The 25,669-nt window shown below is 44.3% G+C and overlaps 1 protein-coding gene across 1 annotated transcript in view; it reads right to left on the reverse strand.

The window, feature by feature from the left end:
- The window catches only part of LOC115084539 (mediator of RNA polymerase II transcription subunit 1-like), a 200,022-nt gene that overhangs the window by 133,370 nt on the left and 40,983 nt on the right, over positions 1-25,669 (reverse strand). The window contains exon 2 of the mRNA XM_029589527.1: positions 20,771-20,874. Within this exon, the coding sequence (XP_029445387.1) occupies positions 20,771-20,874 (104 nt within the window). The remainder of the gene's footprint in view (positions 1-20,770; positions 20,875-25,669) is intronic.

Here is a 25,669-nt window from a genome sequence, read left to right on the forward strand (position 1 = left end):
TAACCTATATTCACATTATTAGATTACATCCCATTTGCTTAAAAACAAAAAAAAGCAGAAGCTGCCTAGCCTTTCCCCACTCCCAACACACAACCCCAAACCAAACCTTCAACTGTTAAACAGGTTGCAATGCAGATTAAGTTATGGACATACAGCTAAGGGAGTTTTATAATTAGCTTTGTATTTGCACATACAACATGCTGAGCTCATTCTGACTGACAGTTTGGAAAATACAAACTTAAGAGGGTGATGCATCAAGCCGCAGTAGGGCTACAATGTGCATTAAAAACAGTGTACATCATGGCGATAAAGCACAATATCCAAGACATTTTGCAAAACCTAACCCAGATTACAATGAGCTGCTTTGCATGGGATTTGCATGCAATTTTGCAAATCCATGCAAACCAGCGCATTCAAAGGCAATTAGATGTAAATTATGTAACGCAGCTGACTTAGAAATTTGTGAATGTCCAAAAAAAATTCAAGAAATGAAATATCAAATGCTTATGTATCCAAAAATTGAATTGGAATTTTGAAGTTTTAAATTGGGAGGAAAAAGGCCTCAGGAATGCACAAATGCTGTACCATATATTAAAAAAAAAAAAAAAAGTAAAAACATATGCTTAGAGTTAATTACAGGTAAAAAAAAATCCTCCATCCAACCAATTCTTTATTGAAAAAAATTGTTTCAATTTGAATTAGATTAACATTTTTCAAATAGGTATAGCTAAAATAATGTGGCTGACAAATTTCCAATGCAAGAGCTTTGAGACTTTAACACAGGTCCTGATGTTCCTGTGTTAGATTTAAAGGGTCCTCCTTTAAAAAAAAAAAAAAAAAAAAAAGTAGCCAAAAGGCTAAAATGTGCATGGGGGGAGGGGGGGGGGGAAGAGTCAAACATTATCTCCCTTCTCATCCCAGGATCACCACTCGAGGTTGCCCAAAGTTTAAACACAGAAGTAGGTGGTCATGCAATGACGGGTCCTCCCCCCTCAACTCAAATCACCAAGTTGCCTATTGCGACCAAAGGTACTCCCCCCCTCTTAAAACAAAAAATGTCTAATGGATCCTTCCCAGACCAGCAAAAATTAAAAACAAATGATCTCATTGGTCTGCAGTGTTCTTCCTCTCCCCCCCCCCCCTTGGCCCCTCCAAGTCCTAAAGAATTGTTGGGGTACAGGGGACCTCCCACTATAAACTATTACCTCAAAATAGTGAAATCCTTCAAGAGAAAAAAGGTCCAGGGAGCCCACTAGGCCCAGGTCCAGTTGGTGCCATTTTCCTTGCCCCATTCACAGTTGTATAAAGAGTTCAAAAAACAGTGTGCCTCCACAGAAGCTCTCTCTCTCTCTCTCCCCCCCCTCCCAAAACAGAATTTGCAATAAATCCTGTTTCGGCCATAATGCACAGCTATCATAAGAACATGCCATACTGGGTCAGACCAAGGGTCCATCAAGCCCAGCATCCTGTTTCCAACAGTGGCCAATCCAGGCCATAAGAACCTGGCAAGTACCCAAAAACTAAGTCTATTCCATGTTACCATTGCTAGTAATAGCGGTGGCTATTTCCAGTGTTAAATCCCACGATAATTTAACGCACACAACGTTCACCAGCTCTCATTTCCATTTACTCCACACAAATTCCTCCCACTTGAATAAAGTTTTCAAAATTTGCATACGCATTTCACGATGCAGTGTTTATCACATGTGTTTCAGCGTTATCGTGGGCATTAGAACCCACTGATAAATGACAGTTGAGGAATGACCGCCCCCCCCCCCAAGTGAGAATGCTATTTCTGGAGGTAGAGAGTTATCCCACCATCACTCTCATCCACTGTGGAAGGGGTAAGAATCTACTCCAGTTTTACGAGGCTCACAGATGGAATCAGGTTGCTATCTGGTGCAGTATCAAGATCCTGGGACTCTCTTCCTTAAACCCGGCGAGTCAAGATCTGTCTATGACATTTAACGTACCTGCTACAGGTTCCGATTCTACTATTCAAAAGTGCTTACCCTTATACACAAGTCATTATATAACCAAGATATGCATTTGTTCTCTGATCATTTTACATTCCATACATCAAACAGACCAATCAGAAAAATGCACCAGGCTAAACTATCTAATCCTACGCTCAAACATATAAAATATGTTTCAACGAGAGAACGATCATTCACGATAGCTGGAATCAACATATGGAACAAAATGCCTACAGATCTGCGCCAAGAACCCTGCCACAAGAAGTTTAAACAGAACCTGAAAACCTGGCTGTTTAAACAAGCCTACAATTTATGAACACTTCCCCTCAAACAATACTATTTATATGACACATATTCAACATTATCTATCCATACAAAACAGTTACTATTCAATAATGCTAAACACATTCTTTGACCTATACACTTGCAATAATCTCTCTATTATAAAGACTATTTGACCTATAAACTGCCAATAATCTCTATATTATAAAGTCTATATTTATCCTCTAATCTGTCAATTAACTTCTGACTCAAAAGTATTCTACATTTCCTGCCATAATTCCCAAATTGTAAATATTTTATTGTTATTTTGATCCACCTGCTAAATGCGCCTCCTATAGATTATTTGATGTTAATTATACTATAGTGTTTAAGTTTATCCGTTATATACTATTCTATAATTGTTGAATTGTAAAGCTTGTTGCTAATTTAATGTTCATTGTAAACAGAGGTGATGTTTTCTAACGTGCCGCGGTATATAAAAAACCCTTAAATAAATACTAGAATTGTGATACTAGACGCAGTTACTCCACATTCAGATCTCACTGGAGGTATTGTAGGACTTGATTCTGATCCTGCAGATGTGACTCAAAAGATATTTTGAGTGGGACTGTGGTTAAGTGCACTGAAATTTCTCTTGCTGTTGGTACTGTATCTCAACTTTGTACCTTTTCTGCTGGAGCTGCCACCAATATGTCCGATTTTGTGAATAGGCTGATCGATTCTCAAGTACTATCTATGGTATGTGTTTCTGTGGCTACATTGCAATCCTCAGTGACTAATGGTATTAAGGATACCGCCAATGTAAATATATTTAGGATTAGAAATGTAAGCTTTTTTAAAAATTCCCCAGAACTAGGTGGTTATCACCTGTAGAACTACTTACATATTTTGTGGAAAAACTACACAGTTTTCCCCACAAGAGTTCACTCTAAATATTAACTTCCTGATAAAAAAAGACATTAACTAATGTGGAAGAGGGTTCTATGGATGTATTTGCCCCCATTGAGAGTCCTAATCTTTCTCTCTTTTAGCCAGATTCTTCTGATCTAATTCAAACCAGAGCAACTCTATTGGTTATTTTCTTGTCTGAAACAGACATGGAGGCGATACTACTTAGGCAATATTTGAAGTACTAGCAACTGCACCCGTTCTACGCCCGGGCGGCGAGCCTTTTTATTGGCACATATGCTCTTGCATGGAAGCGTTAGCTGAAAAGGAAAAACTAAATTGTTTTCACCCAGGGCAAGGAACGTGGAGGCACATTTGCTAAAGCCAGGGCTGGCAAAGTTTATTTACCAAGCTGTCTCTCGCACTCCCCCCCAAACCCCCTCTCCTCTCTCACACACACACATTCTCTCTCACTGGCATGCCGCGGGACCCGCGCCGTTCACGGCACATGGGGCCTTCCATTTTCGCCTTGAGCAGAAAATAGCAGCGGAGACCCCCGGCATGCCGCGAACGGAGTGCATCCCGCGGCACACGCTCCGTTTGCGGTGAAGATGAAGGCCTGGGCGCGCCGATCGCGGCACATGGGGGCCTTCCCTTTTCGCCACGAACAGTGTACTGGGCCTTCATCTTTGCTGCGAACAGAGCGTGTGCCGCGGGATGCACTCCGTTCGTGGCATGCCGGGGGTCGCCGCTGCTATATTCTGCTTGTCCCATGATGGCCGCTGTCCTTCCGGTTTTGAATAGTCTTCCGGCGAGGTAGGAAATCTGCTTTCCGCAGTAGCGCTGAATTCCCCCAGGAGTACCTCTTGTAACTCGTGTTGGGACATGGCCGCTGTACGGCGTGTTTGAGCCTCCAAGGCAGCCAGGGAGCCGCCTGTACTATCTAAATCGGCAGTCTGGGGAACATGTGTGAGCACTGATGGACACACTACCAAGCCCGATATATGACGGATAAGAATGTTTTTTGTGTGGGCAAAATATCCAGGTGTTCCCCGATGCTGCTAAAGAAACTCAAATGAGAAGGAAGTTATTCTTGCATTTAAAGAAATTGATTTTTTTAAATTTTTTTATTTACTTTTTTTTTTTTTTTTAAGTTCCATGTAAGTGCATTATTGACTATCAGGGGAATAAGTTCATCTTTGTTGACCCTGTCAACTAAGAAACTTTTCTTACTGATAAAGCTGGATAAATGTCTAGGTCTGGGTGGAATACATATATTGACAGGATACTGTAAATGAATGGCATCTCATTTATTATTTCTTGAATCCTGCGTTTTCTTTTTTGCTTCCCCCCCCCCCCCTCCCCCCGAATATAGGGGACAGGTAATGATTCACAAAATGGAAACTTCTTTATATGATTTTTCTATTTTTGCTTTATTATGCTTTGTGTTTCATTTTTCTTAATTTTAATCCTTGTTTTTGAACTAAAATGACAAAGATAACTTAAAAAAAAAAAAACCCCCAAAAAAACCTGGAATTGAATTCCTTGAGTAACTTATTAGGCACAGTGTAGGTGCATTTAAGTGGTGAGCTAGCAAATGTTGCTTACCTGATGTAACAGGTGTTCTCACAGGACAGCAGGATGTTAGTCCTCACAAATGGGTGACATCGAGGATGGAGCCCACCACGGAAAACTTCTGTCAAAGTTTAACAGAACTTTGACTGGCCCCTACTGGGCATGCCCAGCAAGGCACTGACCCTGCAGCCAGCAGGGGTCTCCCTTCAGTCTGATTTTCAAAGCTACAGGCAGTGCCTAAAAAAGTAAAAACTAAAACGAATCCAACACCGCGGGGTGGCGGGCGGGTTTCGTGAGGACTAACATCCTGCTGTCCTGTGAGAACACCTGTTACATCAGGTAAGCAACATTTGCTTTCTCACAGAACAAGCAGGATGGTTGTCCTCACAAATGGGTGAGTACCGAGCTGAGGATGTCCTGACTTGCACCAAATGCACCCAACGACGTGCAACAGGCACAACAACTGGGGTGGAATTTGGTAAAGGGCATCCGCACCCTACCGGGAAGGTGGAAGGGTGTTGGTACATCATGTTGGAAAAAGGTTACGCAAGACAGATTGGCCGAAGATGGAGTCCTGTCTTCCAGCTTTGTCCAAACAATAGTGGGCTGCAAAAGTATGGAGAGAACTCCAGGTTGCAGCCCTGCAGATGTCAGGAAGCGGCACCGATCGAAGGTGTGCTACCGAAGTCGCCATGGCCCTCACAGAGTGTGCTTTTACACGGTCTTGAAAAGGAATGCCAGCTTGCTGATAGCAGAAGGAGATGCAGTCCGCCAACCAGAAGGAAAGAGCCTGCTTACCCACAGGTTGTCCTAACTTGTTAGGATGGAAGGAGACAAATAATTGAGTGCTCTTCCTGTGAGCAACTGTACGGTCTAGATAAAAAGCTAGAGCCCGTTTGCAGTCTAGGGTATGCAGGGTCTGTTCTCCGGAGTTGGAGTGGGGCCTGGGAAAAAAGATAGGTAATATTATGGATTGATTGATATGAAACTCAGAAACTACCTTAGGTAAAAATTTAGGGTGAGTGCGGAGTACCGCCCGGTCCTGCAGGAGCTTAGTGTAAGGCGGATAGGTAACTAGGGCCTGCAATTCACTAACCCTGCGAGCTGAAGTGATAGCCAAAAGGAATAACACTTTCCATGTGAGATACTTTAACTCACAGGAGTGCAGAGGTTCGAAAGGAGGTTTCATTAGACGACCAAGAACCAGATTAAGGTCCCAGGATGGGGCCGGAGGCCGTAAGGGTGGCTTCAGATGGAGCAAGCCTTTAAGAAAACGTGTTACTAGGGGTTGTACTGAAATAGGGACACCCTGTACACCTTTATGGAAGGCGGCTACCGCACTGACATGCATCCTAATGGAAGAGGTTTTAAGACCTGATTCAGAGAGATGCCATAAATAGTCCAAGAATTTGGAGATTGGACAGGAAAGGGGATCAAGGGACTGAGAAGTGCACCATGATGTGTACCTTTTCCATTTGTATGAGTAAGACTTTCTTGTGGAAGGCTTTCGTGAAGCTATCAGGACTCGAGAAACGGAATCTGAAAGGTTGAAAGGCTGAAGGACTAACCTTTCAACATCCATGCCGTCAGGGACAAGGCTTGGAGGTTGGGATGGAGGAGGCATCCGTCGTTTTGAGTGAGCAGATGCGGGTCCTTTCCCAGAGGAATGTGCCTGCGGATGGAGAGATCCTGGAGTATTGGAAACCATACTTGGCGTGGCCAGTAAGGTGCTATCAGGATCATGGTTCCCCCGTCCTGGCGTAGCTTCACGAGAGTCTTTGACACAAGAGGAAGTGGAGGGAATGCATAGAGCAGACCGGTTGTCCACCTGAGGGAGAATGCATCTCTCGGTCGAGAGTGCTGGCTCCGAATGAGAGAGCAGTAATTGTCCACTTTGTGGTTCTGAGGGGACGCAAAGAGGTCTATGCGGGGAGAACCCCACTTGTGAAACAGAGAGGTCGCTACCAGAGGATCGAGTGACCACTCGTGTGGTTGGAAGACACGGCTCAGCTGGTCTGCCAATACATTGTCTACTCCCGGCAGGTAAGTGGCCCTGAGGTACATGGAGTGGGAGAGGGCTTCCGCCCAAATCTGCGCAGCTTCCTGACACAGAAGGAAGGAGCCTGTGCCTCCCTGCTTGTTTATGTACCACATGGCCACTTGGTTGTCCGTCTGGATTAAGATTATTTGATTGGATAGATGATCTTTGAAAGTTCTGAGCGCGTAGCGGATTGCTCGAAGTTCCAAGAAATTTATCTGGTGTTCGGCTTCCTCTGGTGACCATAACCCTTGGGTTTGGAAATCATCCACATGGGCCCCCCAACCGATGTGGGAAGCTTCGGTGGTTAGGATTACTTGTGGATCTGGTAGGAGAAAAGGTAAGCCCTGAAGGAGGTTGACTTGAGTCGTCCACCAGGTTAAAGACAGGCGTAGCGCTTGTGAAACTGTGACTATGGAGGACAGAGGCTGAAAAGCTTGAATCCATTGGTGTCGCAGAGTCCATTGTGTTACTCTCATGGCTAGTTGGGTCATGGGAGTGACTTGAACCGAGGATGCCATGTGTCCTAGGAGAATGAGGAATTGGCAAGCCGTGGCAGTGTGTTGAGACTGGAGCTGGCGAGCTAGGGACATGAGAGTTTGGACCCGTTGAAGTGGAAGGTAGGCCTTTGCCTGTAAGGTGTCCAAGTCTGCCCCAATGAAGGATAAGGTTTGAGATGGGACTAAGCAAGATTTCCCGTAATTGACAAGAAACCCTAAGGAAAGGAGTGTGTGAATTGTCAATTTTAGGGAGGATTGAGCAATCTGAGGGGTAGAGGCCCTGATTAGCCAATCGTCCAGGTAGGGGTAGACGTGGACACCTTCCTTCCTGAGGAATGCTGCTACCACTACGAGACATTTGGTAAAGACTCGTGGAGCAGATGCCAGACCGAAAGGTAGTACCTGGTACTGATAATGGTCGCGGCCTACCAGAAAACGCAGATACTTGCGATGAGATGGTGTTATGGCAATGTGGGTATAAGCGTCCTTGAGGTCGAGAGAGCACAGCCAATCCCCCTTTTGCAGCAGAGGGAGCAGCGCGCCCAGGGTTACCATCTTGAACTTTTCTTTTTGAAGGTACTTGTTGAGGGCCCGAAGGTCCAGAATGGGACGTAGCCCCCCTGATTTCTTTGGTATTAGGAAGTATCTGGAATAGAATCCTGTCCCTTGTTGACAGGGAGGGACGGGTTCTATAGCATTTGATTGTAGAAGAAGGGATACTTCTTGTTGTAATTGAGCCAACTGGCTGGTTAGACTCCATGCCTGAAGGGGCGGGGAGTCTGGTGGGAGAGCCATGAAGTTGAGGTGGTAACCCTGTGCGATAATTGCTAACACCCAGTGATCTGAGGTGATCTGTTTCCAACGGTGTAAGAAGTGGAACAGTCGACCCCCCACAGGGATGTATGGAAGAGGGATCTGGCATGTGCTCAGTAGAGGGAAGTCAAAGGCCCGCCGCAGGCCCAGGAGGTGGGGCTACAGTAGGTCTTTGCTTTCTTGGCTGGCGAGGCTGAGGCCTGTTGGAGGACCGTGCAGGACGAGGCCTAGCTGATGGAGGATAATAGCGACGTGGTCGAAAGAACGACTTCTTAGAGTCCTTCTTTGGTGGTTGCTTGGAGGACACGTCAGGTGGGACAGACTAGAGTTGTTTCAACGTCTCATGGTGATCTTTTAACTCTGCCACAATCTGTTGAATTTGTTCTCCAAACAAATTGTTGCCTAAGCAGGGTAGATCAGCAAGACGATCCTGGACCTCTGGGCGAAGGTTAGATGCCTTTAACCAAGCCCAACGTCTGGCTGAGATGGCTGTGGCTGAAACTTTTGTGGAAGCATCGAATATGTCGTAGGCAGTTCTAATCTCGTGCTTCCCTGCCTCAAATCCTTTATGAAGAAGGGCTTGAAGCTGTGGTTGGTACTGATCCGGCAACGTGTCAGCATAGTCTTGCATCTGCTTAAGGATGGCTCTGTTGTATTGAGTCATGTAAAGTTGATATGAAGCTATGCGTGAAATCAACATAGCTCCATGATATACTTTTCGTCCCACACTATCCAGGAATTTATTGTCCTTGGTAGGTGGAGTGGACGAGTGTGGCTTAAGACGTTTGGCCTTCTTCTGCGCAGACTCAACCACAACAGAACGATGATCCAGTTGAGGCTTTTGAAAACCTGGTGCTGACTGGACAAGATATGTGGAGTCAGCTTTTTTGTTAACTGGTGAAATAGATGAAGGAGATTCCCAGTTTTTCTTTAGCAGATCCAAAAACACCTGGTGAATAGGGATGGAAGCGATGATTTTTGGAGCATCCAGAAATTGGAGTAGTTCCATCATCTGGTGTCTGTCATCGGCTTCAGATTGTAACTGAAAAGGTACAACTTCTGACATCTCTTTTACAAAATTAATGAAAGAGAGATCCTCAGGAGGAGATCTTTTTCTACTCTCTGTAGGAGATGGTGGTGAAGGCAAATCTGTGTCAGAAGATGTATCATCATCATCACCCCAGGTATCATAGGGATCATGTGGGACTTGAAGCCCTGAAGGACCTGGTTGAGGCTCTGAAGGCATCGATGGAAATCTAGATGGAATCGGTGCTGCAGGTGGAACTAGGAATGGCATCGAGGGCTTCGGCGCTGCCGATGGAATCGGTGCCGGACGCGGAATCGATGGAGCCGAAGGATAAATCGGTGGAAATATACCAGAAGGTACCGATGGAACCACCCCGGAAGGGGAATCCGGAACGGTGTTTCTCCTGCCGATGAGAATCCAGTCGGAGACGGTGGTGTTGTCGATGGTACTGGAATTACCGATGGAAGGGCCGTCATAAGTGCCTCCATGCGGTGCAGTAGAGGTGCTAGAGCTTGCACCAATGGCTCGGTGGTCGATTCCCTCCTCGGTGGCGAAGTCGGTGCCGGCGTCGGTGCCGGAGGCGGTGCCGATGGAGGTTGTAATTTCTTCATCGCTTTCTCGATGGCCTCCTGGACCAGCCGGTCCAGTTCTGCCCGGAGACCAGGGGTAACAATACCCGGCTCGACGGGAGAGGGAGGCTGAGGCAAGGCCGGAGGGACCACCGTAACCAGTGGGATCACGGCCCCCACACCCCAAGAGGGTGAGGGTTTCCTTGGTGCCTGCGAACGAGACGTGGAGGGTGTCCGGTCTGATCGCGGCTTCTTAGTCGGTGGCTCGGCTTGAGCGGAGGTCGATGGCTGTGGATCCTCGACAGGCCGAGACTTGTGCCGTCGATGGCGATGCTTTTCTTTCCGATCCCCTCACCCATCCGGGGAAGGGACGGGAGTCGACGGCCGAGAAGCGATCGATGGCGGACGGTCACCGGAGGGTTGACGGTGATGGTGCAACTTCGACGGTGCCGGTTCCGATGACGTCGATGCTATCGATGGCGTTGGGGTGGGTGCATGGAAGAGGAGCCCCATCTTCTCCATCCTGGCTTTGCGACCTTTGGGTGTCATTAAGGCACATTTGGTGCAAGTCAGGACATCATGCTCACTACCCAAACACATAACACAAACCCTGTGGGGGTCTGTGATTGACATAGTCCGGGTGCAATCCGGACAACGACGGAACCCCGTTGCCATGGCTGTAAGCCAAAATTTAGCCTGGGGATCGGTAAGTGCCAACAGGCCTCGAGGGCCAAAATCGACGGTAGTCGATGGAAAATGGCAAAAAACTTACCGGATTCCGTAAAGATGACAAAAATTTGTCGAAGGGAGACCCCTGAGGGGCAAATTTTCTTAGGAAATTAATTTCCAAATTCCTGTCAGGAACGTGGTAAGAGAGCTCCTTTCACCGCGTGGCAACTGCTGCGCGGAAAAAAGAAGACTGAAGGGAGACCCCTGCTGGCTGCAGGGTCAGTGCCTTGCTGGGCATGCCCAGTAGGGGCCAGTCAAAGTTCTGTTAAACTTTGACAGAAGTTTTCCGTGGTGGGCTCCATCCTCAATGTCACCCATTTGTGAGGACAACCATCCTGCTTGTCCTGTGAGAAAATGAAATAACACATGTAAGTCGACTTGGGCAGTATAAAGGCTGCAGAGCCTGTATTAGTTCAGTGTCTGGGGGGTTCCTTCCTTCAAGGACAGACACTAACAGTGCAAGTCATTCTCTCCATTACAGAAGTCTCATTAAGATCTACACACAGTGACTTTTGGTGCAGCAATTTCAGTGACAGGTTAAGACTGTGCTTCTGCATACTCTAGCAAAAATGTCCTTTTCGCACTGTTTACACAGAGCCTCTCTGGCAGGTCAATTGATATAATCTGCAATATGTTATTTTGATCCACAATGACAAAACATTCTGTGTCTGTATTTTAGAGTCTGCAGATTTATGTATGTGCTGGCTTGATACGTGTCCAAGGACTTTTGCTTCTGTCTGCCATTGCAAAGGCTGCAGTTTACACCAGTTTTTTTTTTTATTTTTTATTATTATTATTTTTTTTTTTTATCATCATGCCTGGATCCATTCTCTTTTCCTCTACTATTGCAGTTTCTGTCTGGCTAGCAATTGCCTCAGCATTTTACATTTTAAGGTCTGGCGGCTCTGGCAAAAGGCAATTTCTAATACAAGATATCACTGTCTTCACGTCTAGCTGATACTGAATCATTTCCTCCATGATCTTTCCAAAATTGCAACTAACAACCATTTTTCTTACAGCAGTAATATATTGATCCGTAGTTTCTCCTTCCCTCTGTTCCCACTAGTAAAAAAAACTTATAGCATTCTGCTACTATATTAAACTTCAGGCTCAAAAGTTCCTTAGAGCAGCTCAAGCTGTCTCATTTTTCATCCTCAGATGAATTGTAGAAAGTCCTCTGAGCCTATACTCCCAGGCAGTAAATGATTAGCGCACATCTCCTAGCTTCTGCAAGTTCCTTATTGTGAATAGCTAGCACATAGGTAAACATTCTAATTCCAAAAAGCAAATGGAATGTCAGGCTCACCCAGATGTTGCAGGAAAGCTAGTGGTAGGGTCAAAAGGTAGATGACCCATCCCATCCATTTGTGACATTGTAAATACTCCCGATCAACCAAAATACAAGGAATGTAAAAGTTTTTATGAAAAAAAAAAAAAAAAACTTGTGTCTGGTATTTTTATTGGTGGTAACGACCAAACATAGGAAGTACCTCAATGCTAATACATACTGTTTTTACTTTTAAATTTGTGTGTATAAACCAAGTGAACTTGTACTCTGCTGTTGTGTGTTTCCATTATACTCTCAGCATTTAAAAAGTCATCTTTATGAAGCTCTCATTAACCACAGGCCTTTTCATGTTCACTTAAATTTACATTCCCCATATTTTGGTTATATAAGAAAGGAGGGGATTTATTTTGAGGTTGGCAGGTAGTTTTGGTTAACATTGTAAATACTTCCAAGACCATGGAGAAACCTTTTGCATTGTTAATTTCAGGAACTCTTCGGGGGAGGGGGGGGGAGAAGAAGAAGAGCACACAGGAATGCAGCAAACAGTCTAATACTGGTCTGTGAACCGTACCTCCTCACCTCTCCTATAGCATCCAGCATACAATTTATCTACTGTACTACCACACTACAGAAAGCAAGTGGGATTTGTTTTAGAGGCTTGTTCTTTCAAAACAATCAAATACTTTGTTTTTTTAATTAATCCAAGATATTCACATTTTCTTCCTACTTATCAAGTTTGGTTAATTTCTATCATTTTTTGGAAAAATTATTGTGCTTCTTTCCAACACTTTTTTTTTAAGCTTTCTAACATACAAAGAAAAAAGAAAAAAAACGGAATGGTGTGTATGGGACACCAAACTACAGGGAGAAAAAAAAAAAAAAAAAAGCAGAACAAAATGTTGTAAAGCTTTTTTTTTCTAAAAGAATATTCAATGTTAGTAAATTTGATGACCCCTCCAGAGTTAAGGTTTGTTTTGTTTTTGTTTAATAAGGCTTCTTTGAAAGATGATGTGACCCCATTGAATTTAAGGCCCTAAATATTGAAGTTTGTTTGATATATATGGCAGCAAAACGTTTGACTAGTTTAATATTGAATAGGAAGAATATTGTTTTAGTGCTGGACTTTAATATATAAAGTGGATAATGGAAGATCATCAGTTGCAGCTCAATTTTTAGATTTAATGACTGTATTACGTATGCAACAAATGAAGGTCCAACCCATCCTGCAGGACATACCATTGATTTGTTATGTTCAGAGGATTTGTGTAAATAGCAAATAGTATCAGATCTGTAAACTAGTATGGTCAGACCAATATGCGATAACAGGAAAAACTTTTGAGAAGAGGATAATAGAACAAAAATGGTTAGGAAAGTAAAGAAGATGCATGCTAAAGTGGATTTAATCAAGACTGGGAAGGAATAGAATTTGAAATAGATTTCTCTAGCTTTAAGATTGTTCAAACCACTCAGTTGTAAAATCCTCAACTGAAGAGGTTGTATGATAAAAGTAGCACCTGAAAAGATAGTAGTGGTGAATTTGTTGAAATGGAGATTTTCTAGGACATTCACAACAGTTGAATACTATGAAGAAATCAATGCATAAGTTGGAGAGGAAATGGATGAAAAGCAATCTCAATGGTGATATAAGGTTATATGGGATGAAGTGGTAGGAGTACAAGGAGGAATTAAAGGGGTAGGTTATTTTGAAATTATTAATAAATCAACCAACCACAGGAATTATTTATGATTAAGACTATGGTTGGGAAACAAAAGATGAACCATATAGAGGAAGTGGATCATGATGCTTTAGCAGACTATTTTGAACAAAAATTATTTTATTAATTCAACAAAATTTGCCAATTGATAATGTTCAGGTTACCAGGGAGAGTATGTTGGTTGCAGGAAGGAATGAATGAACAGTTTAAATGGATAAAAGATGAGGATTTGGTGAGGACAATTAAGTTTAAGACTATAAGTTCCCCGATGGATCCTGTTCCATTGTCTATTAGTGGGTTATCCACCAAAATGCACGATGATATTCTCCAAACTGTAAACAGATCCTTGGTGGCAGGAATAGTACCTGAAGTTTTAAAAGATGCATTACTTTGCCCAAAAGATTCTTCTGTCTCAGTTAGAAAGGTCTAATCTCCACACAAGTTCAAATCTACCTACAATTGGGATGATATTAGAAAAATTGGTAACTTTACAATTAAGTGAATATTTGGATGATAAAGTGTTTGACATCTGCCAAATGGGTTTTCGAAAGAATGGTGGAAATGAACCTTTGTTTGTCTCAGTACTTTATATTTTACATTGTGACTGACAAAAGAAATTCAATATTATTTGTATAGTTAGATGTGTCAGCTGCTTCTGATTCAATGAATCATGAGTTATTATTAGAACTAAGGAGGATAAGGATTGCTGCTATGGTATTGAGGTAGTTTAAATCCTTTTTGCTTAATAGAACTCACTCAGTGTATAAAGATAGGAGATAAAGTCTCCTCATGGCAAATAATAAAATCAAGAGTGCAACAAGATTCATCTTTGTCCTCCTTTCTTAATATTTGAGTTTGATTGATATTGTTCAGAAATTGGGTGTATTTTACTTACAATGATGATTTACAATTTTGTTTCGCCTATGGTTCTGGATGATGTTCTTCCAGAAAAGATATGGTTTTAAGAATAAGTTGACAAAGTGGGATAGACAAAATGTATATTGAGGGGATGACTATTCCTACTGTACAAGCTCATAATTTATGGGTAGTTTTAGATTAGCAATGAAACCTCAAATACAAAAAGGTAGCTAAAGCTGCATTTGCTAGATTATGTTTGGTTCAGCAGTTGAAGACTTTGTATCAGATTTTTGGACTGTGGTCCAGTCTTTGGTAATTAGTAAAACTGATTATTGCAATGCCCTGCATGTAAGGTTACCTCAGAAATTAAGGGTGTTGCAATTAGTATAATTACAGATACCTCCTATCACAAACATAACCACCGTTTTGCAGTATTTACATTGCTTGGCAGTAGCTGAAAGAATTTTGAAAATGTTAGTACTACTGTTTAAAGCATTGCATGTAGAGGAATACCCAGTATCAAAGTTAGTACAGACTTACATTAGCATTTGCACTTTGTGCTCAGCCAAGCAAAATTTATTTATTAAGGGAACCAAGGTTTAAAGATTATGTCTATCAAGAAATGCAAAATAGAACCTTTTCTATAACAGGACCAAATATATGAAACAAAATAAATAATGATTTGAGGAAAATGAAGAATTCAGGGTTTTGGGATTTTTTTTTAGGAAATCCTTAAAAAAAAAAAGGTGTCATCTTATTAAACAAACATGTACATAGTTTTATGTTAGAATGGTTTAAAAGAAAATTGTGCTTTTTTTATATGAAAATTATGAATGTTCATAGAAATACAAAAGATCCCAAAGGAAGGAGCACAAAGAAGAATATTTGTATCAACTGAGGGAGACAAAGAAATTAATCAAGTTGGCAAAAAGTCAAGCAGAAGAGAGAATTGCCAAGGAGATAAAATATGGTGACAAAACATTTTTCAGATACATCAGCGAAAAGAGAAAGGTCCAAAGTGGTATAGTGAAATTGAAAGGTGGAAATGATCAATGTGTGGAGGGAGACGAAGAAATGGCAGAAATATTAAACGAATACTTCAGCTCTGTGTTCACTAAAGAAGACCCTGGAGAAGGACCATCTCTACACAACAAGAAACTGGAGGGAAGCGGAACAGAGGAAAATCCATTTACAGTAGATAATGTATGGGAAGAGCTAAAGAATCTGAAAGTGGACAAAGCCATGGGGCCTGATGGGATTCATCCAAGGATATTGAGGGAGCTCAGAGATGTGCTGGCGGGACCGCTGTGCGACCTGTTCAATAGATCCCTAGAAACGGGAGTGGTGCCGAGTGATTGGAGAAGAGCGGTGGTGGTCCCGCTTCACAAGAGTGGGAACAGAGAGGAGGCTGGTAACTACAGACCGGTTAGCCTCACTTCAGTGGTGGGAAAAGTAATGGAGTCACTGTTGAAAGAGAGAATAGTGAACTATCTACAGTCCGGAGAATTGATGGACCAGAGGCAGCATGGATTCACCAGAGGAAGATCCTGTCAGACAAATCTGATTGACTTTTTTGACTGGGTAACCAAGGAATTGGATAGAGGAAGAGCGCTCGATATCATATACTTGGATTTCAGCAAAGCTTTTGATACGGTTCCGCACAGGAGACTGGTGAATAAAACGAGAAGCTTGGGAGTGAGTGCCGAGGTGGTGACCTGGATTGCAAATTGGTTGACGGACAGAAGACAATGTGTGATGGTAAATGGAACCTTCTCTGAAGAGAGAGCGGTTTTAAGTGGTGTACCGCAAGGATCGGTGTTGGGACCGGTCCTGTTCAATATCTTTGTGAGCGACATTGCAGACGGGATAGAAGGTAAGGTTTGTCTTTTTGCGGATGACACTAAGATCTGCAACAGAGTGGACACGCCGGAAGGAGTGGAGAGAATGAGACGGGATCTAAGGAAACTGGAAGAGTGGTCGAAGATATGGCAGCTGAGATTCAATGCCAAGAAGTGCAAAGTCATGCATATGGGGAGTGGAAATCCAAATGAACTGTATTTAATGGGGGGGGAAAGGCTGATATGCACGGAGCAGGAGAGGGACCTTGGGGTGATGGTGTCTAATGATCTGAAGTCGGCGAAACAATGCGACAAGGCGATAGCTAAAGCCAGAAGAATGCTGGGCTGCATAGAGAGAGGAATATCGAGTAAGAAAAGGGAAGTGATTATTCCCTTGTACAGGTCCTTGGTGAGGCCTCACCTGGAGTACTGTGTTCAGTTCTGGAGACCGTACCTTCAAAAAGACAAAGACAAGATGGAGGCGGTACAGAGAAGGGCGACCAGGAAGGTGGAGGATCTTCATCGGATGACGTACGAGGAGAGATTGAAGAATCTAAATATGTACACCCTGGAGGAAAGGAGGAGCAGAGGTGATATGATACAGACTTTCAGATACTTGAAAGGTGTTAATGATCAAAAGACAACGACAAACCTTTTCCTAAGGAAAAAAATCAGCAGAACCAGGGGTCACGATTTGAAGCTCCAGGGAGGAAGATTCAGAACCAATGTCAGGAAGTATTTCTTCACGGAGAGGGTGGTGGATGCCTGGAATGCCCTTCCGGAGGATGTGGTGAAGACCAGAACTGTGAAGGACTTCAAAGGGGCGTGGGATAAACACTGTGGATCCATAAAGTCAAGAGGCTGCCAATGAAGAGTGGGTGACTCGCCAGAATGATGGCTACTGCCTGGAGTCAATACCCTTATTAAATAAACATACACAGGCTTGACTCCAACATCGCTCTAAGCTTCAACAGCAAGAGGAAATGTGGAAAAAAGGATTCACACTCACAAAGAGGGGAGTAGCTGGCTTGTTACGGCGGTTACTACCCCAAATCAAATAAGCCTGATTCTTCATTTTCAATGCATATACAGCATAGTTCTCTGATTCAACGGCAGGGGAGAAGAAAAGAGGGTTCACACTCACAAAGCGGGGAGTAGCTGGCTTGTTACGGCGGTTACTACCCCAAACCAAATGGGCCTGATACTTCACTTTCGATGCACATCCAGCATGGCTCTCTGCTTCAACGGCATGGGAGAAGACTTATACGTCACGCATATCCAGCATAGCTCCCTGCTTCAACGGCAGGGGAGAAGAAAAACAACCAATAAGGGCTAATAACATAGTCTGGGTAAAACAAATAAGCATGGGTGCAGCTTGCTTATTGCGGCGGCTACTACCCCAAACTAATCAAGCTAGATATTTCACTTGGATGCAGCTCCATCACTGCTCTCTACATTAAAGGTGGGGATGGAAGGGAAATAGAACCAAGAGCTAAGAGAAACAGATAAGTATGAGAGAAAATATGTGTGAAGCTTGCTGGGCAGACTAGATGGGCCATTTGGTCTTCTTCTGCCGTCATTTCTATGTTTCTATGTTTCATCATGGGCCGGATTTTAAAAGCTCTACGCGCGTAGAGTGTCTTACGTGTGCTGGGCCTATTTTATAAAGGCCCGGCGACGCGAGTAAAGCCCCGGGACGCGTCCTAAGTCCCAGGGTTTTACTAGAGGGGTGGTCCAGGGGTGGGGCCAGAGGCCTTCGACACAGTGGCCATTTGCCGCTGTGCTGGAGATCGCCCGCAGGCAGTCAGACGGCGCACACAACTTACTTCAGCCCCAGGGCTGAAGTAAGTTTTGAAACAAAACAAAAAAGAAGAAGGTGGTGGGGGGAAAGGGCAGGGGAGGTTGGCAATGGGGGAAGGCAGTGCGGCTCGGCACGAGCTCGGCGCACGCAAGGGGTGCACAATTGTGCACCCCTTGCGCGTGCCAGCTCCCAATTTTAGAACATGCGCGTGCCTGCATGTTATAAAATCGGGCGTACATGTGTGCACACCGGGGGTAGCACGCGCACATGTATGCCCACGCCTTAAAATCTACCCCTATGCATGCCATGCAGGTCAACAAGTTTGGATGTTGCGGACTAGAAGTATAACAAAATAAATAAAAATCCTTTGGCCCTATGGCTAAACAAATCCATTACCTCTAGCTCAGGGAAATGGTATGAGCCTTTTATCCCTATAAGGATATGAAGGGATCTTGCCCTGAAAAGGATGTACTAAGGTCCTAGAGACATTTCTAGATCCTTCTCCAGGACAGCTGCTGACAGCTTCCAGGATTAAAGGATGCCGGAAGAGTCAGGAAGGCTCCATATCCCAGTACCCCAGCAGACTCTTGCAACGGAAACTAAGTAAGAAGCATCTGAGCACTGGTAACCCTAAAATGGCACTGGATGCGCCTTTATGGAACAAGGACAATAATTCAAGTATTTTGGCACAGTGACCAAACAGTAGCACACATCATCTAGATGTAACCATGTGGACTGGGCAAAAATAGAATTTTTTTCTGTGCCAAACAAAATGGATATCATCCCTGACCTTGGAGGCTCATTCCAGCATTCACTACCAATCAGGCCAATTCAGTAAAACATGCAGGAGAGCTGGCACTCCCGAGTTGAGTGCCCGCTCTCCCGACGCGCACCCAGGCACGCGATTCTCTATTTAAATTAGGTGTCTCACTAATAAGGAGGCGCTAGGCACAATAGTGGGTCCCTAGCGCCTCCTTATTAGAGGAAGCGGCAGTTATCAGCGGGTCCGGCAACTGAAACTTAATTTTACTGGCATCGGTTGTCGAACCCGTTGACAGCCACGAGTTCGGAAAACAGACGCTGGAAAAATTGAGTGTCTGTTTTAGAACCCACCAACTGGCGGGCAGATTATTTTTTAAATTTTTTTTGGATTTTATTTTATTTTGGTGCCTCCATCTTAATATCCCTATGATATTAAGTCAGAGGGTGTACAGAAAAGCAGTTTTTCTCTGCACTTTCCTGGTGCTTTCTAAGGTTGACACCTGCCCTTGGGCAGGGGTTAATTTCTGAGAGTACAAATGTGTGGCTTGGCCACACATTTTACGTTCAGTATTCTGGGGTAATAACTAATATGCTCATCAACATGCATTTGCATGTGATGAGCGCTATTAGTTTTGGGGTGGTTTGCCACGCATTTTCCAGGCGCTAATTACCCCTTACAGTATAAGGGATAATAGCGCGTCTGAAACGCGCAACCAAATAGGGGCTAAACTATGCGCTAGGCCGAGCGCACCATTCTGTATCGGCCTGTTTGTTCTCAAGTTGCTGGGAGAGAGGAGGCTCTCTTGCTGGGAAAGAAAAAAAAAGTGAAGGAGCCTAGTCAGCTTGAATAGAAATCCCCGACTAAACATTTTCCTGTTTATGTAACTACATTAAGTTCTAGATGTAGAAATTTGTAGGTAATTTACTGGAAACTCCACCCTAGTATCTGGAGTGCCCATTTGTGGAGACTTATCTGCCATTGCAACACCTTTTAACACCCTTAAATTGGCTCTACACCCCTGTAATTGGGACAGGGGATGGCTACATAGAACATTGAGACCCAATTCAAAGTTCTCTGCAAAGAACCGAAATGCAAGCAAAAGCAGTGTGTTCCACTATTGGCTGTCATTCACTAAAAGCAATGAAAATCTAGCAGTCCTATTGGCCATTATACATATGATTCAGCTCTTCCTGTGGGTTCATTTAGACTCCATAAAAATGGAGCAAGCTTATTGCCCTTCACTTCCCAACAATTTAGGACATAGACAATGGGAAAAGGGTGGCTCTAGCCCCATCAAGCTTTTGGTAGGGCTACAAATTGGAGGCCAAAAATTTCTGGCATCAATTCTAACAGTTGGTGCAGCAGCTACAGCGAACAATACGGAACAGGCACGCATGCAATTTGTACAAAGAGTTGCTGCCACCACCACATCCCACTACCTCTTCCTCCTCCACCACTTTCTGCTGTCCCAAAAGCTGCAGCCAGTAAAGCGGGAAGGAGGGTGGGCCTGGGCTAGAGGAAGGCTTTTCTGCTGGGTCATTGCCAGGAGGAAGAGTAATGTGAACCTTTGATATGCAGGGGTGGTGTAGGAGAGACAGAGAGAAGGGGTCCTGGAGGTGGGACAGAACACTGATGGCTTGTTTGGCCCTTCAACCAAGCTATAAAAAGTTTTATTGCCTCAGTCTTAGTAGAAGCAGTCAAAGGCTTTTTGTTCTCAGCAGGCTGAAAAAACATTTCTGCCATGGGATAAATCTTGAACACCGTCTATATTTTATAGTTTCAATTTCAACTGGATTTACTAGTAGTAGTAATTCCCCTACTGCATTCAATTTCATCCATGATACTCACTCAATTGTCCCCTACCACTCCATATTATACTAAAAAATGGACTAATGGTCATTCTTATTTCTCATTTCAGTTGTGTTTTCATTTCAAAAGTATTTTGCAGAAGGGCGTTTCCTTCCCAGGTATGTGCAGACCATACGCAAATATATAAAATAGAGTAGTAGATTCCAGGAGGAGGATATCAAGATTACAATTTTGAGTCCTTTTCACCAAGCATCTGCCTATCCCTTAATTAACCAAACAAAAACAAAAAAAAGAGACTTACTAAGCAAAATCGGACCAGCTTCATTGTTTCCAGCCATGGCTTCTGAGAGTACTTCAAATGCAGCTTTTCTAGTAAAGCTTTTGCCGAAGAACTCCTTGTAGAATCTGGAACAAAATGATTCATTGTTTTAGCAATCACCCAACATTTAAAATATATGCATTTTAAATACAAACTCTCATACTGAAACAACTTGTTACATAGTTTGACGTTGTAAGATTTTTTATTTTTTTTTTGCCACGCATCCTTGTACATTCAGCCTGCTATTTAACATGTGACCATTTGCTATTCCTTAAACTGGGTTGTCTGGGGCAATCCTATGGCCTCCAAAACTAAAAGATAAAATGTTAAAGAACAGGACTGGTTGGTTATGAAGTATCTGACCAATTTGCTTGTTAGGGGACCAGAGAGGAGAAGCAGCATTCTAGTACAGTCAGTCTAAGGTGCAGTGGAAATGGGGAGGGCTGCTGATAGGAGGACCAGGAAAGAGAAAGACATAGGAGCTATAAGGAGGGTGAGAGAACTGCTGTGAGATGGAGCAAGGAGAGGTAATGAAGGTTAGGAGATGGAAAGATTGGTTGTGAAAGTATGGGAGTGGGAACTAGAAGAAAGAACTGGCTGGAAGAGTGGCTACGAGAAGGGGAAAAGAGAGGATTCAAACTGGGAGAGAAGACATTTTTTTATTTATTTATTTATTTGCTTTTATATACCGACATTCGATCGAGATATCACATCAGTTTACATATAACTCTGTGAATAGGGCAGGGTCTGCCTTATTTTACAATGAAACAATTAACATGGTAACTTGTCTAGCAATGAAGGAGATGAGTATAAATAACAATTTAAAATATATAGGATAGTAGTAAATCACAGTAACATTTATAATGTCATATGAATATGGGTTTACATAGTAATGAGGTGATTGAGAGTTTAAAACAAAAACAATGTAAATTGTCATAAAGGATTTATGACAATTTACATTGCGTCGGGGTGATGTGTTGATAAGAATAGAGATGAGTGGTTGGATGAAAGGAAATTAAGAAAAGAGGAGAAAAGGAGCTATGTAGATAGAGAGGGGGGCTAATAGGGGAAGTAAACCAAGAGAATGATTGTGAGAAGAGGATCATAGTGGGAGGGAAGAGGCTTAACGAGAGGAGGAGAGAGATGGAAGTGTCAGGCAGGAGTGAGATGATGAGAGATAGCCAGAGGATAGAAAGACATATGGAGGAAAAATAAAATGATAAAGAAAACCAGAAAATAAGCTCAAAAAGAAAAAATGAATTAGGTAGCAGAGCGGAAACTAAGAGAAAGCCAAGAGCCAGATATAGAAGAGAGATTTAAACTAAAGACACAAAGGTTGGAAAATTATTTGAAATTTGGTGATGCTAGCTGGGCAGAGTCAAGGGTAAAGGAGGCAGGTGGTATCTGCCCTCTTCTTCTAACCCTGTAGTTCTTCTTCTAACCCTGTAGTCACCAGGGTAAAGAAGGTATTTTGATAGAAGGATGTAGAAGGGGGAGAAGGTTGTGGCGGCATGTAATATAATAGGCTCAAAATTGGTAGCTCCAGTATTGAGGGAGGACTGCGCTCAGGGCTTGAATTCAGATAGACGTTTTGTTTTATTAAAAAAGGGGAATATTCCCTTGTTATATCCCACAGGAGACAGCAGTTATTCTTTGGGGTTTCCAAATCAAGGGCAGGAAGCACCACATGCAGCTATGGCCCTGAAACTGGAGCGATACTAACAACTGCTGAGCTGCTAGGGCTCAGGACATGCAGGTGGAAGGGTACCTTATGTGGACTCTACAGGCATGAAACTGCCTCTGGAACTGGAATCGGAGTGCCAAGAGAAGTGCTGCAGCCGGGTGGGGGTGGGGGAAGACAGGAGCAGTTCCAGAAACAAAGTGCCTGGGTTCAGGTAGAGGGTTTGCCAAGTACTTTTGTAGCAGAGATTAGAACCCATACATTTTTCCCCACCAATGGTCATCTTGGGATTTTTGTAGGCAGGCTTTTTGCCTATCCTGCACCTCCCCAGCTTTTGGGACCATCTTCTGTATACCCCTGAGACCCATCCCATAAATTGCCACTGAGCACTTGCAGTAAACATAGGGAAGGCAAGACTGGACGTCCAGCCGGTCACGGCGTGTGCGCATGTGCCTTCGCTGCCTTGAGCGCCCATATTGGACCTACAGGCGTGCACGTATTCACCTTCGCCGGCGGGGCTGCTGAAGCCGCTCTCTCTCGCCGCCCTTCTACTTCTGCTGCTGGGGGCTTGCGTGGCCGCGGCCAGGGCAGGTGAACGGGAGCTGGGGGAAAGTTTGGGACTGTGAAATTTCGTCTCTCTCTGCTGGGGCTTGAATTGGGTTGGTTTGGTTTGGGACTGGGTGGCTAAGTGCGAGAAGCATTTTTTTTCTGTGGATTGGTTTGGTTTGGGACTGTGAAATTTTGTCTCTCTTGTCCGTCCGAAGGAGGGTGCTTTGTTGCGCTCCCTGCCTCCGATCACCGGCTGCTGGGGCTTGCTGGCGCCTGGCGCTCAAGGCAGTGGGGTGTGTAGGAGAACCATCCACTTCTTGGTACCTATCATTTCAAACGGCATTTGAAATGACAGGTACCAGTGCACCCAGGATACTGTATAGGCGCTGTATAGTGCCTATACAGTAAAATGGATTGCGCTTCATGAACGCGCGTTGGACGCGGCTTGCATTTGCATGCCATTTAAATACAGTATCGAGCGGTAGGTGATCCGAACTGTGCGTGCGGCAAACGCAGGTGCGCTGGGCACTAACGCACCTCACTGTATCTGCCCGTTCCAAAACTACAGGATCAGAAACAGGTGGTGGTGTTGCATCATCTTTAAATTTCGTTTTTTTCCAGATGGAACTGCCTGCCCCTCCAAAGATTTTAGGAACAGGTCCCTTTTTAACTTTAATGGGGGACTGGCACGGCCTTTTGAAGTGCCTCCTATGCCAGTCCCAATCACTCAACCTAGTAGGCAGGGACATTTTGGATTTAATGTCCCTGCCTACTAGGGGTTTCAATTAAAAGAATTATTTCCAAAAGAGGCCCACTGGGGATTTGGCTTCAGAGTACTGCTCTCCCAATAATATATGTATGTGAATCTGCAAAAGTGGCCCCAGGCCCATGAGGCTGGGCCTGGATGTACACTAAAACTGGGAATGCTGTATGTGTACACACACCAAGCTTGTAAATACAAACGAGGCCCACTGGGGATTTGGCTTCAGAGCACTGCTGTCTCAATAATATATATATATTGGAGTCTGCAAAACTGCCCAGTACCCACTGAGTGCACTGCGTGTCTTCTTGGCTTAAAAGAGCACAAAGAGACAGCCTGAGTTCATTAAAAAAAAAAATAATAATAATAATAAAAAACTGCAGTTAAATAAATAGGATGGCTTGCTTGGCACAGCAGCAAAAAGGAAGAAATAGAATTTTCCATTGAAAAAATATATCAAAGTAGCTAGCAATTGAATACAGATTTCAGACACTCAGACTAGCCCTGAGTGCAGCCACCTCCCCAGACCATCCCCACCAAGAAAAGCACATGGTGTGCCACGCACGTGCTTAACGTATAAATAGTTCTGCATCATCAGGAACACCGTCACAGAGCACCGATTGGCTGCATTATAAAACCTGCTTAGCTCTGATAGGTTGCATTCTGGTCTCCTTGCCAACCTGTCTGACCCACTCTATGACAGGGCTGTGAGGTCACTTATGACTCACAGGAAAGGGCTGGTTTTTGCTATCTCCTATTTCAAACGGCCGCTAGGAAATCACTGCGATGTGTTTTGCGAACCCACGAATAGGGACATATATACATTGCGGATTGCCAATGAATGCACATCCCTACTAGGAGGTCTTTGAGAAAAACTGACTGGAAAAACATCTGAGAAGTATAAAATCTGGAAGTTCCCTGTACGTACCTGGATCAGTCCAGACAGTGGGTTATGTCCCCAATCCAGCAGATGGAGTCAGCACAAGCTTTGAGGGGGCGTCACCATATATACTACTACCCCCTCTGCAGGAGTTCAGTATCTTCTGACTCCAGCAGATGCGAGTAGGGGAATCAGGCTTCCCCTCCTTTTTCTTCACTTTCTTGCTTGATTATGGCTTGTTGTTGTCTTTTTCTGTGGATCAAGTTTGTATCAAGTTTGTATTAAGTTTAAAAAAAAAAAAAAAAGTAAGGCAGAGTTCTTTCAACTTCTGGGGAGTGGCTTCTCTTCCTTGTCTCTTCTCTGCGGCCTTGCTGTTTATTTCTCGTTGCAGCCAGGGGTAAGTTTGTTTTTCCTTTGTAGTTTTTTCCTTCACAGCTCAGCCCCCGGTGCCCGCGAAAGCCGGTGGAGCCGGCCTCTTCGCTCTTTACTCCCTCACCCGCGGCCATTTTACAGCTCCTCATGGGCTGCTGAGCCATTTAGGGAAAGATGTCTGGGGCGGGTCGTGTGGCCGGGAAGGCCCCCCCGCGGCACCCTCCTCTATTTTCGGACAGCGGGCAGTGCGGGCCGACCGGGCCCCCCGCAGCGGCGCTTTGTGCGCGTGGCCCCCCCCGTGGCTTTTTCTTTTCTCCTACAGCGATCCCAATGCCGCGGCCGTCCCGCTGTGCGGCCTGCGGAGACCCGGGGTCCCGGATTTCCCGGGAGGGCATCTGTGCACGATGCCTTCCCGGGGGGGGATGGTACCTCACAGTCCCTGACTGATTTCTCTTTTTTGCCCGGGCGGCGTGGGCCGGCCACTCCGCCATTTTTGGCGGGAACGGCGGACATTTTACATTCTGAGCGCCCTGAGGCGCAGGCCACGAGGGGGAACGGATCCCTGGAGGACTCTACCAGCGGGGGTGTTCCCCTGATTTTGGTGCAGGAACCAAGCACCCAGAGCCAGGGAGCAGGAAC

Source organism: Rhinatrema bivittatum, chromosome 2 (assembly GCF_901001135.1).
Source record: "Rhinatrema bivittatum chromosome 2, aRhiBiv1.1, whole genome shotgun sequence".
Lineage (NCBI taxonomy): Eukaryota > Metazoa > Chordata > Amphibia > Gymnophiona > Rhinatrematidae > Rhinatrema > Rhinatrema bivittatum.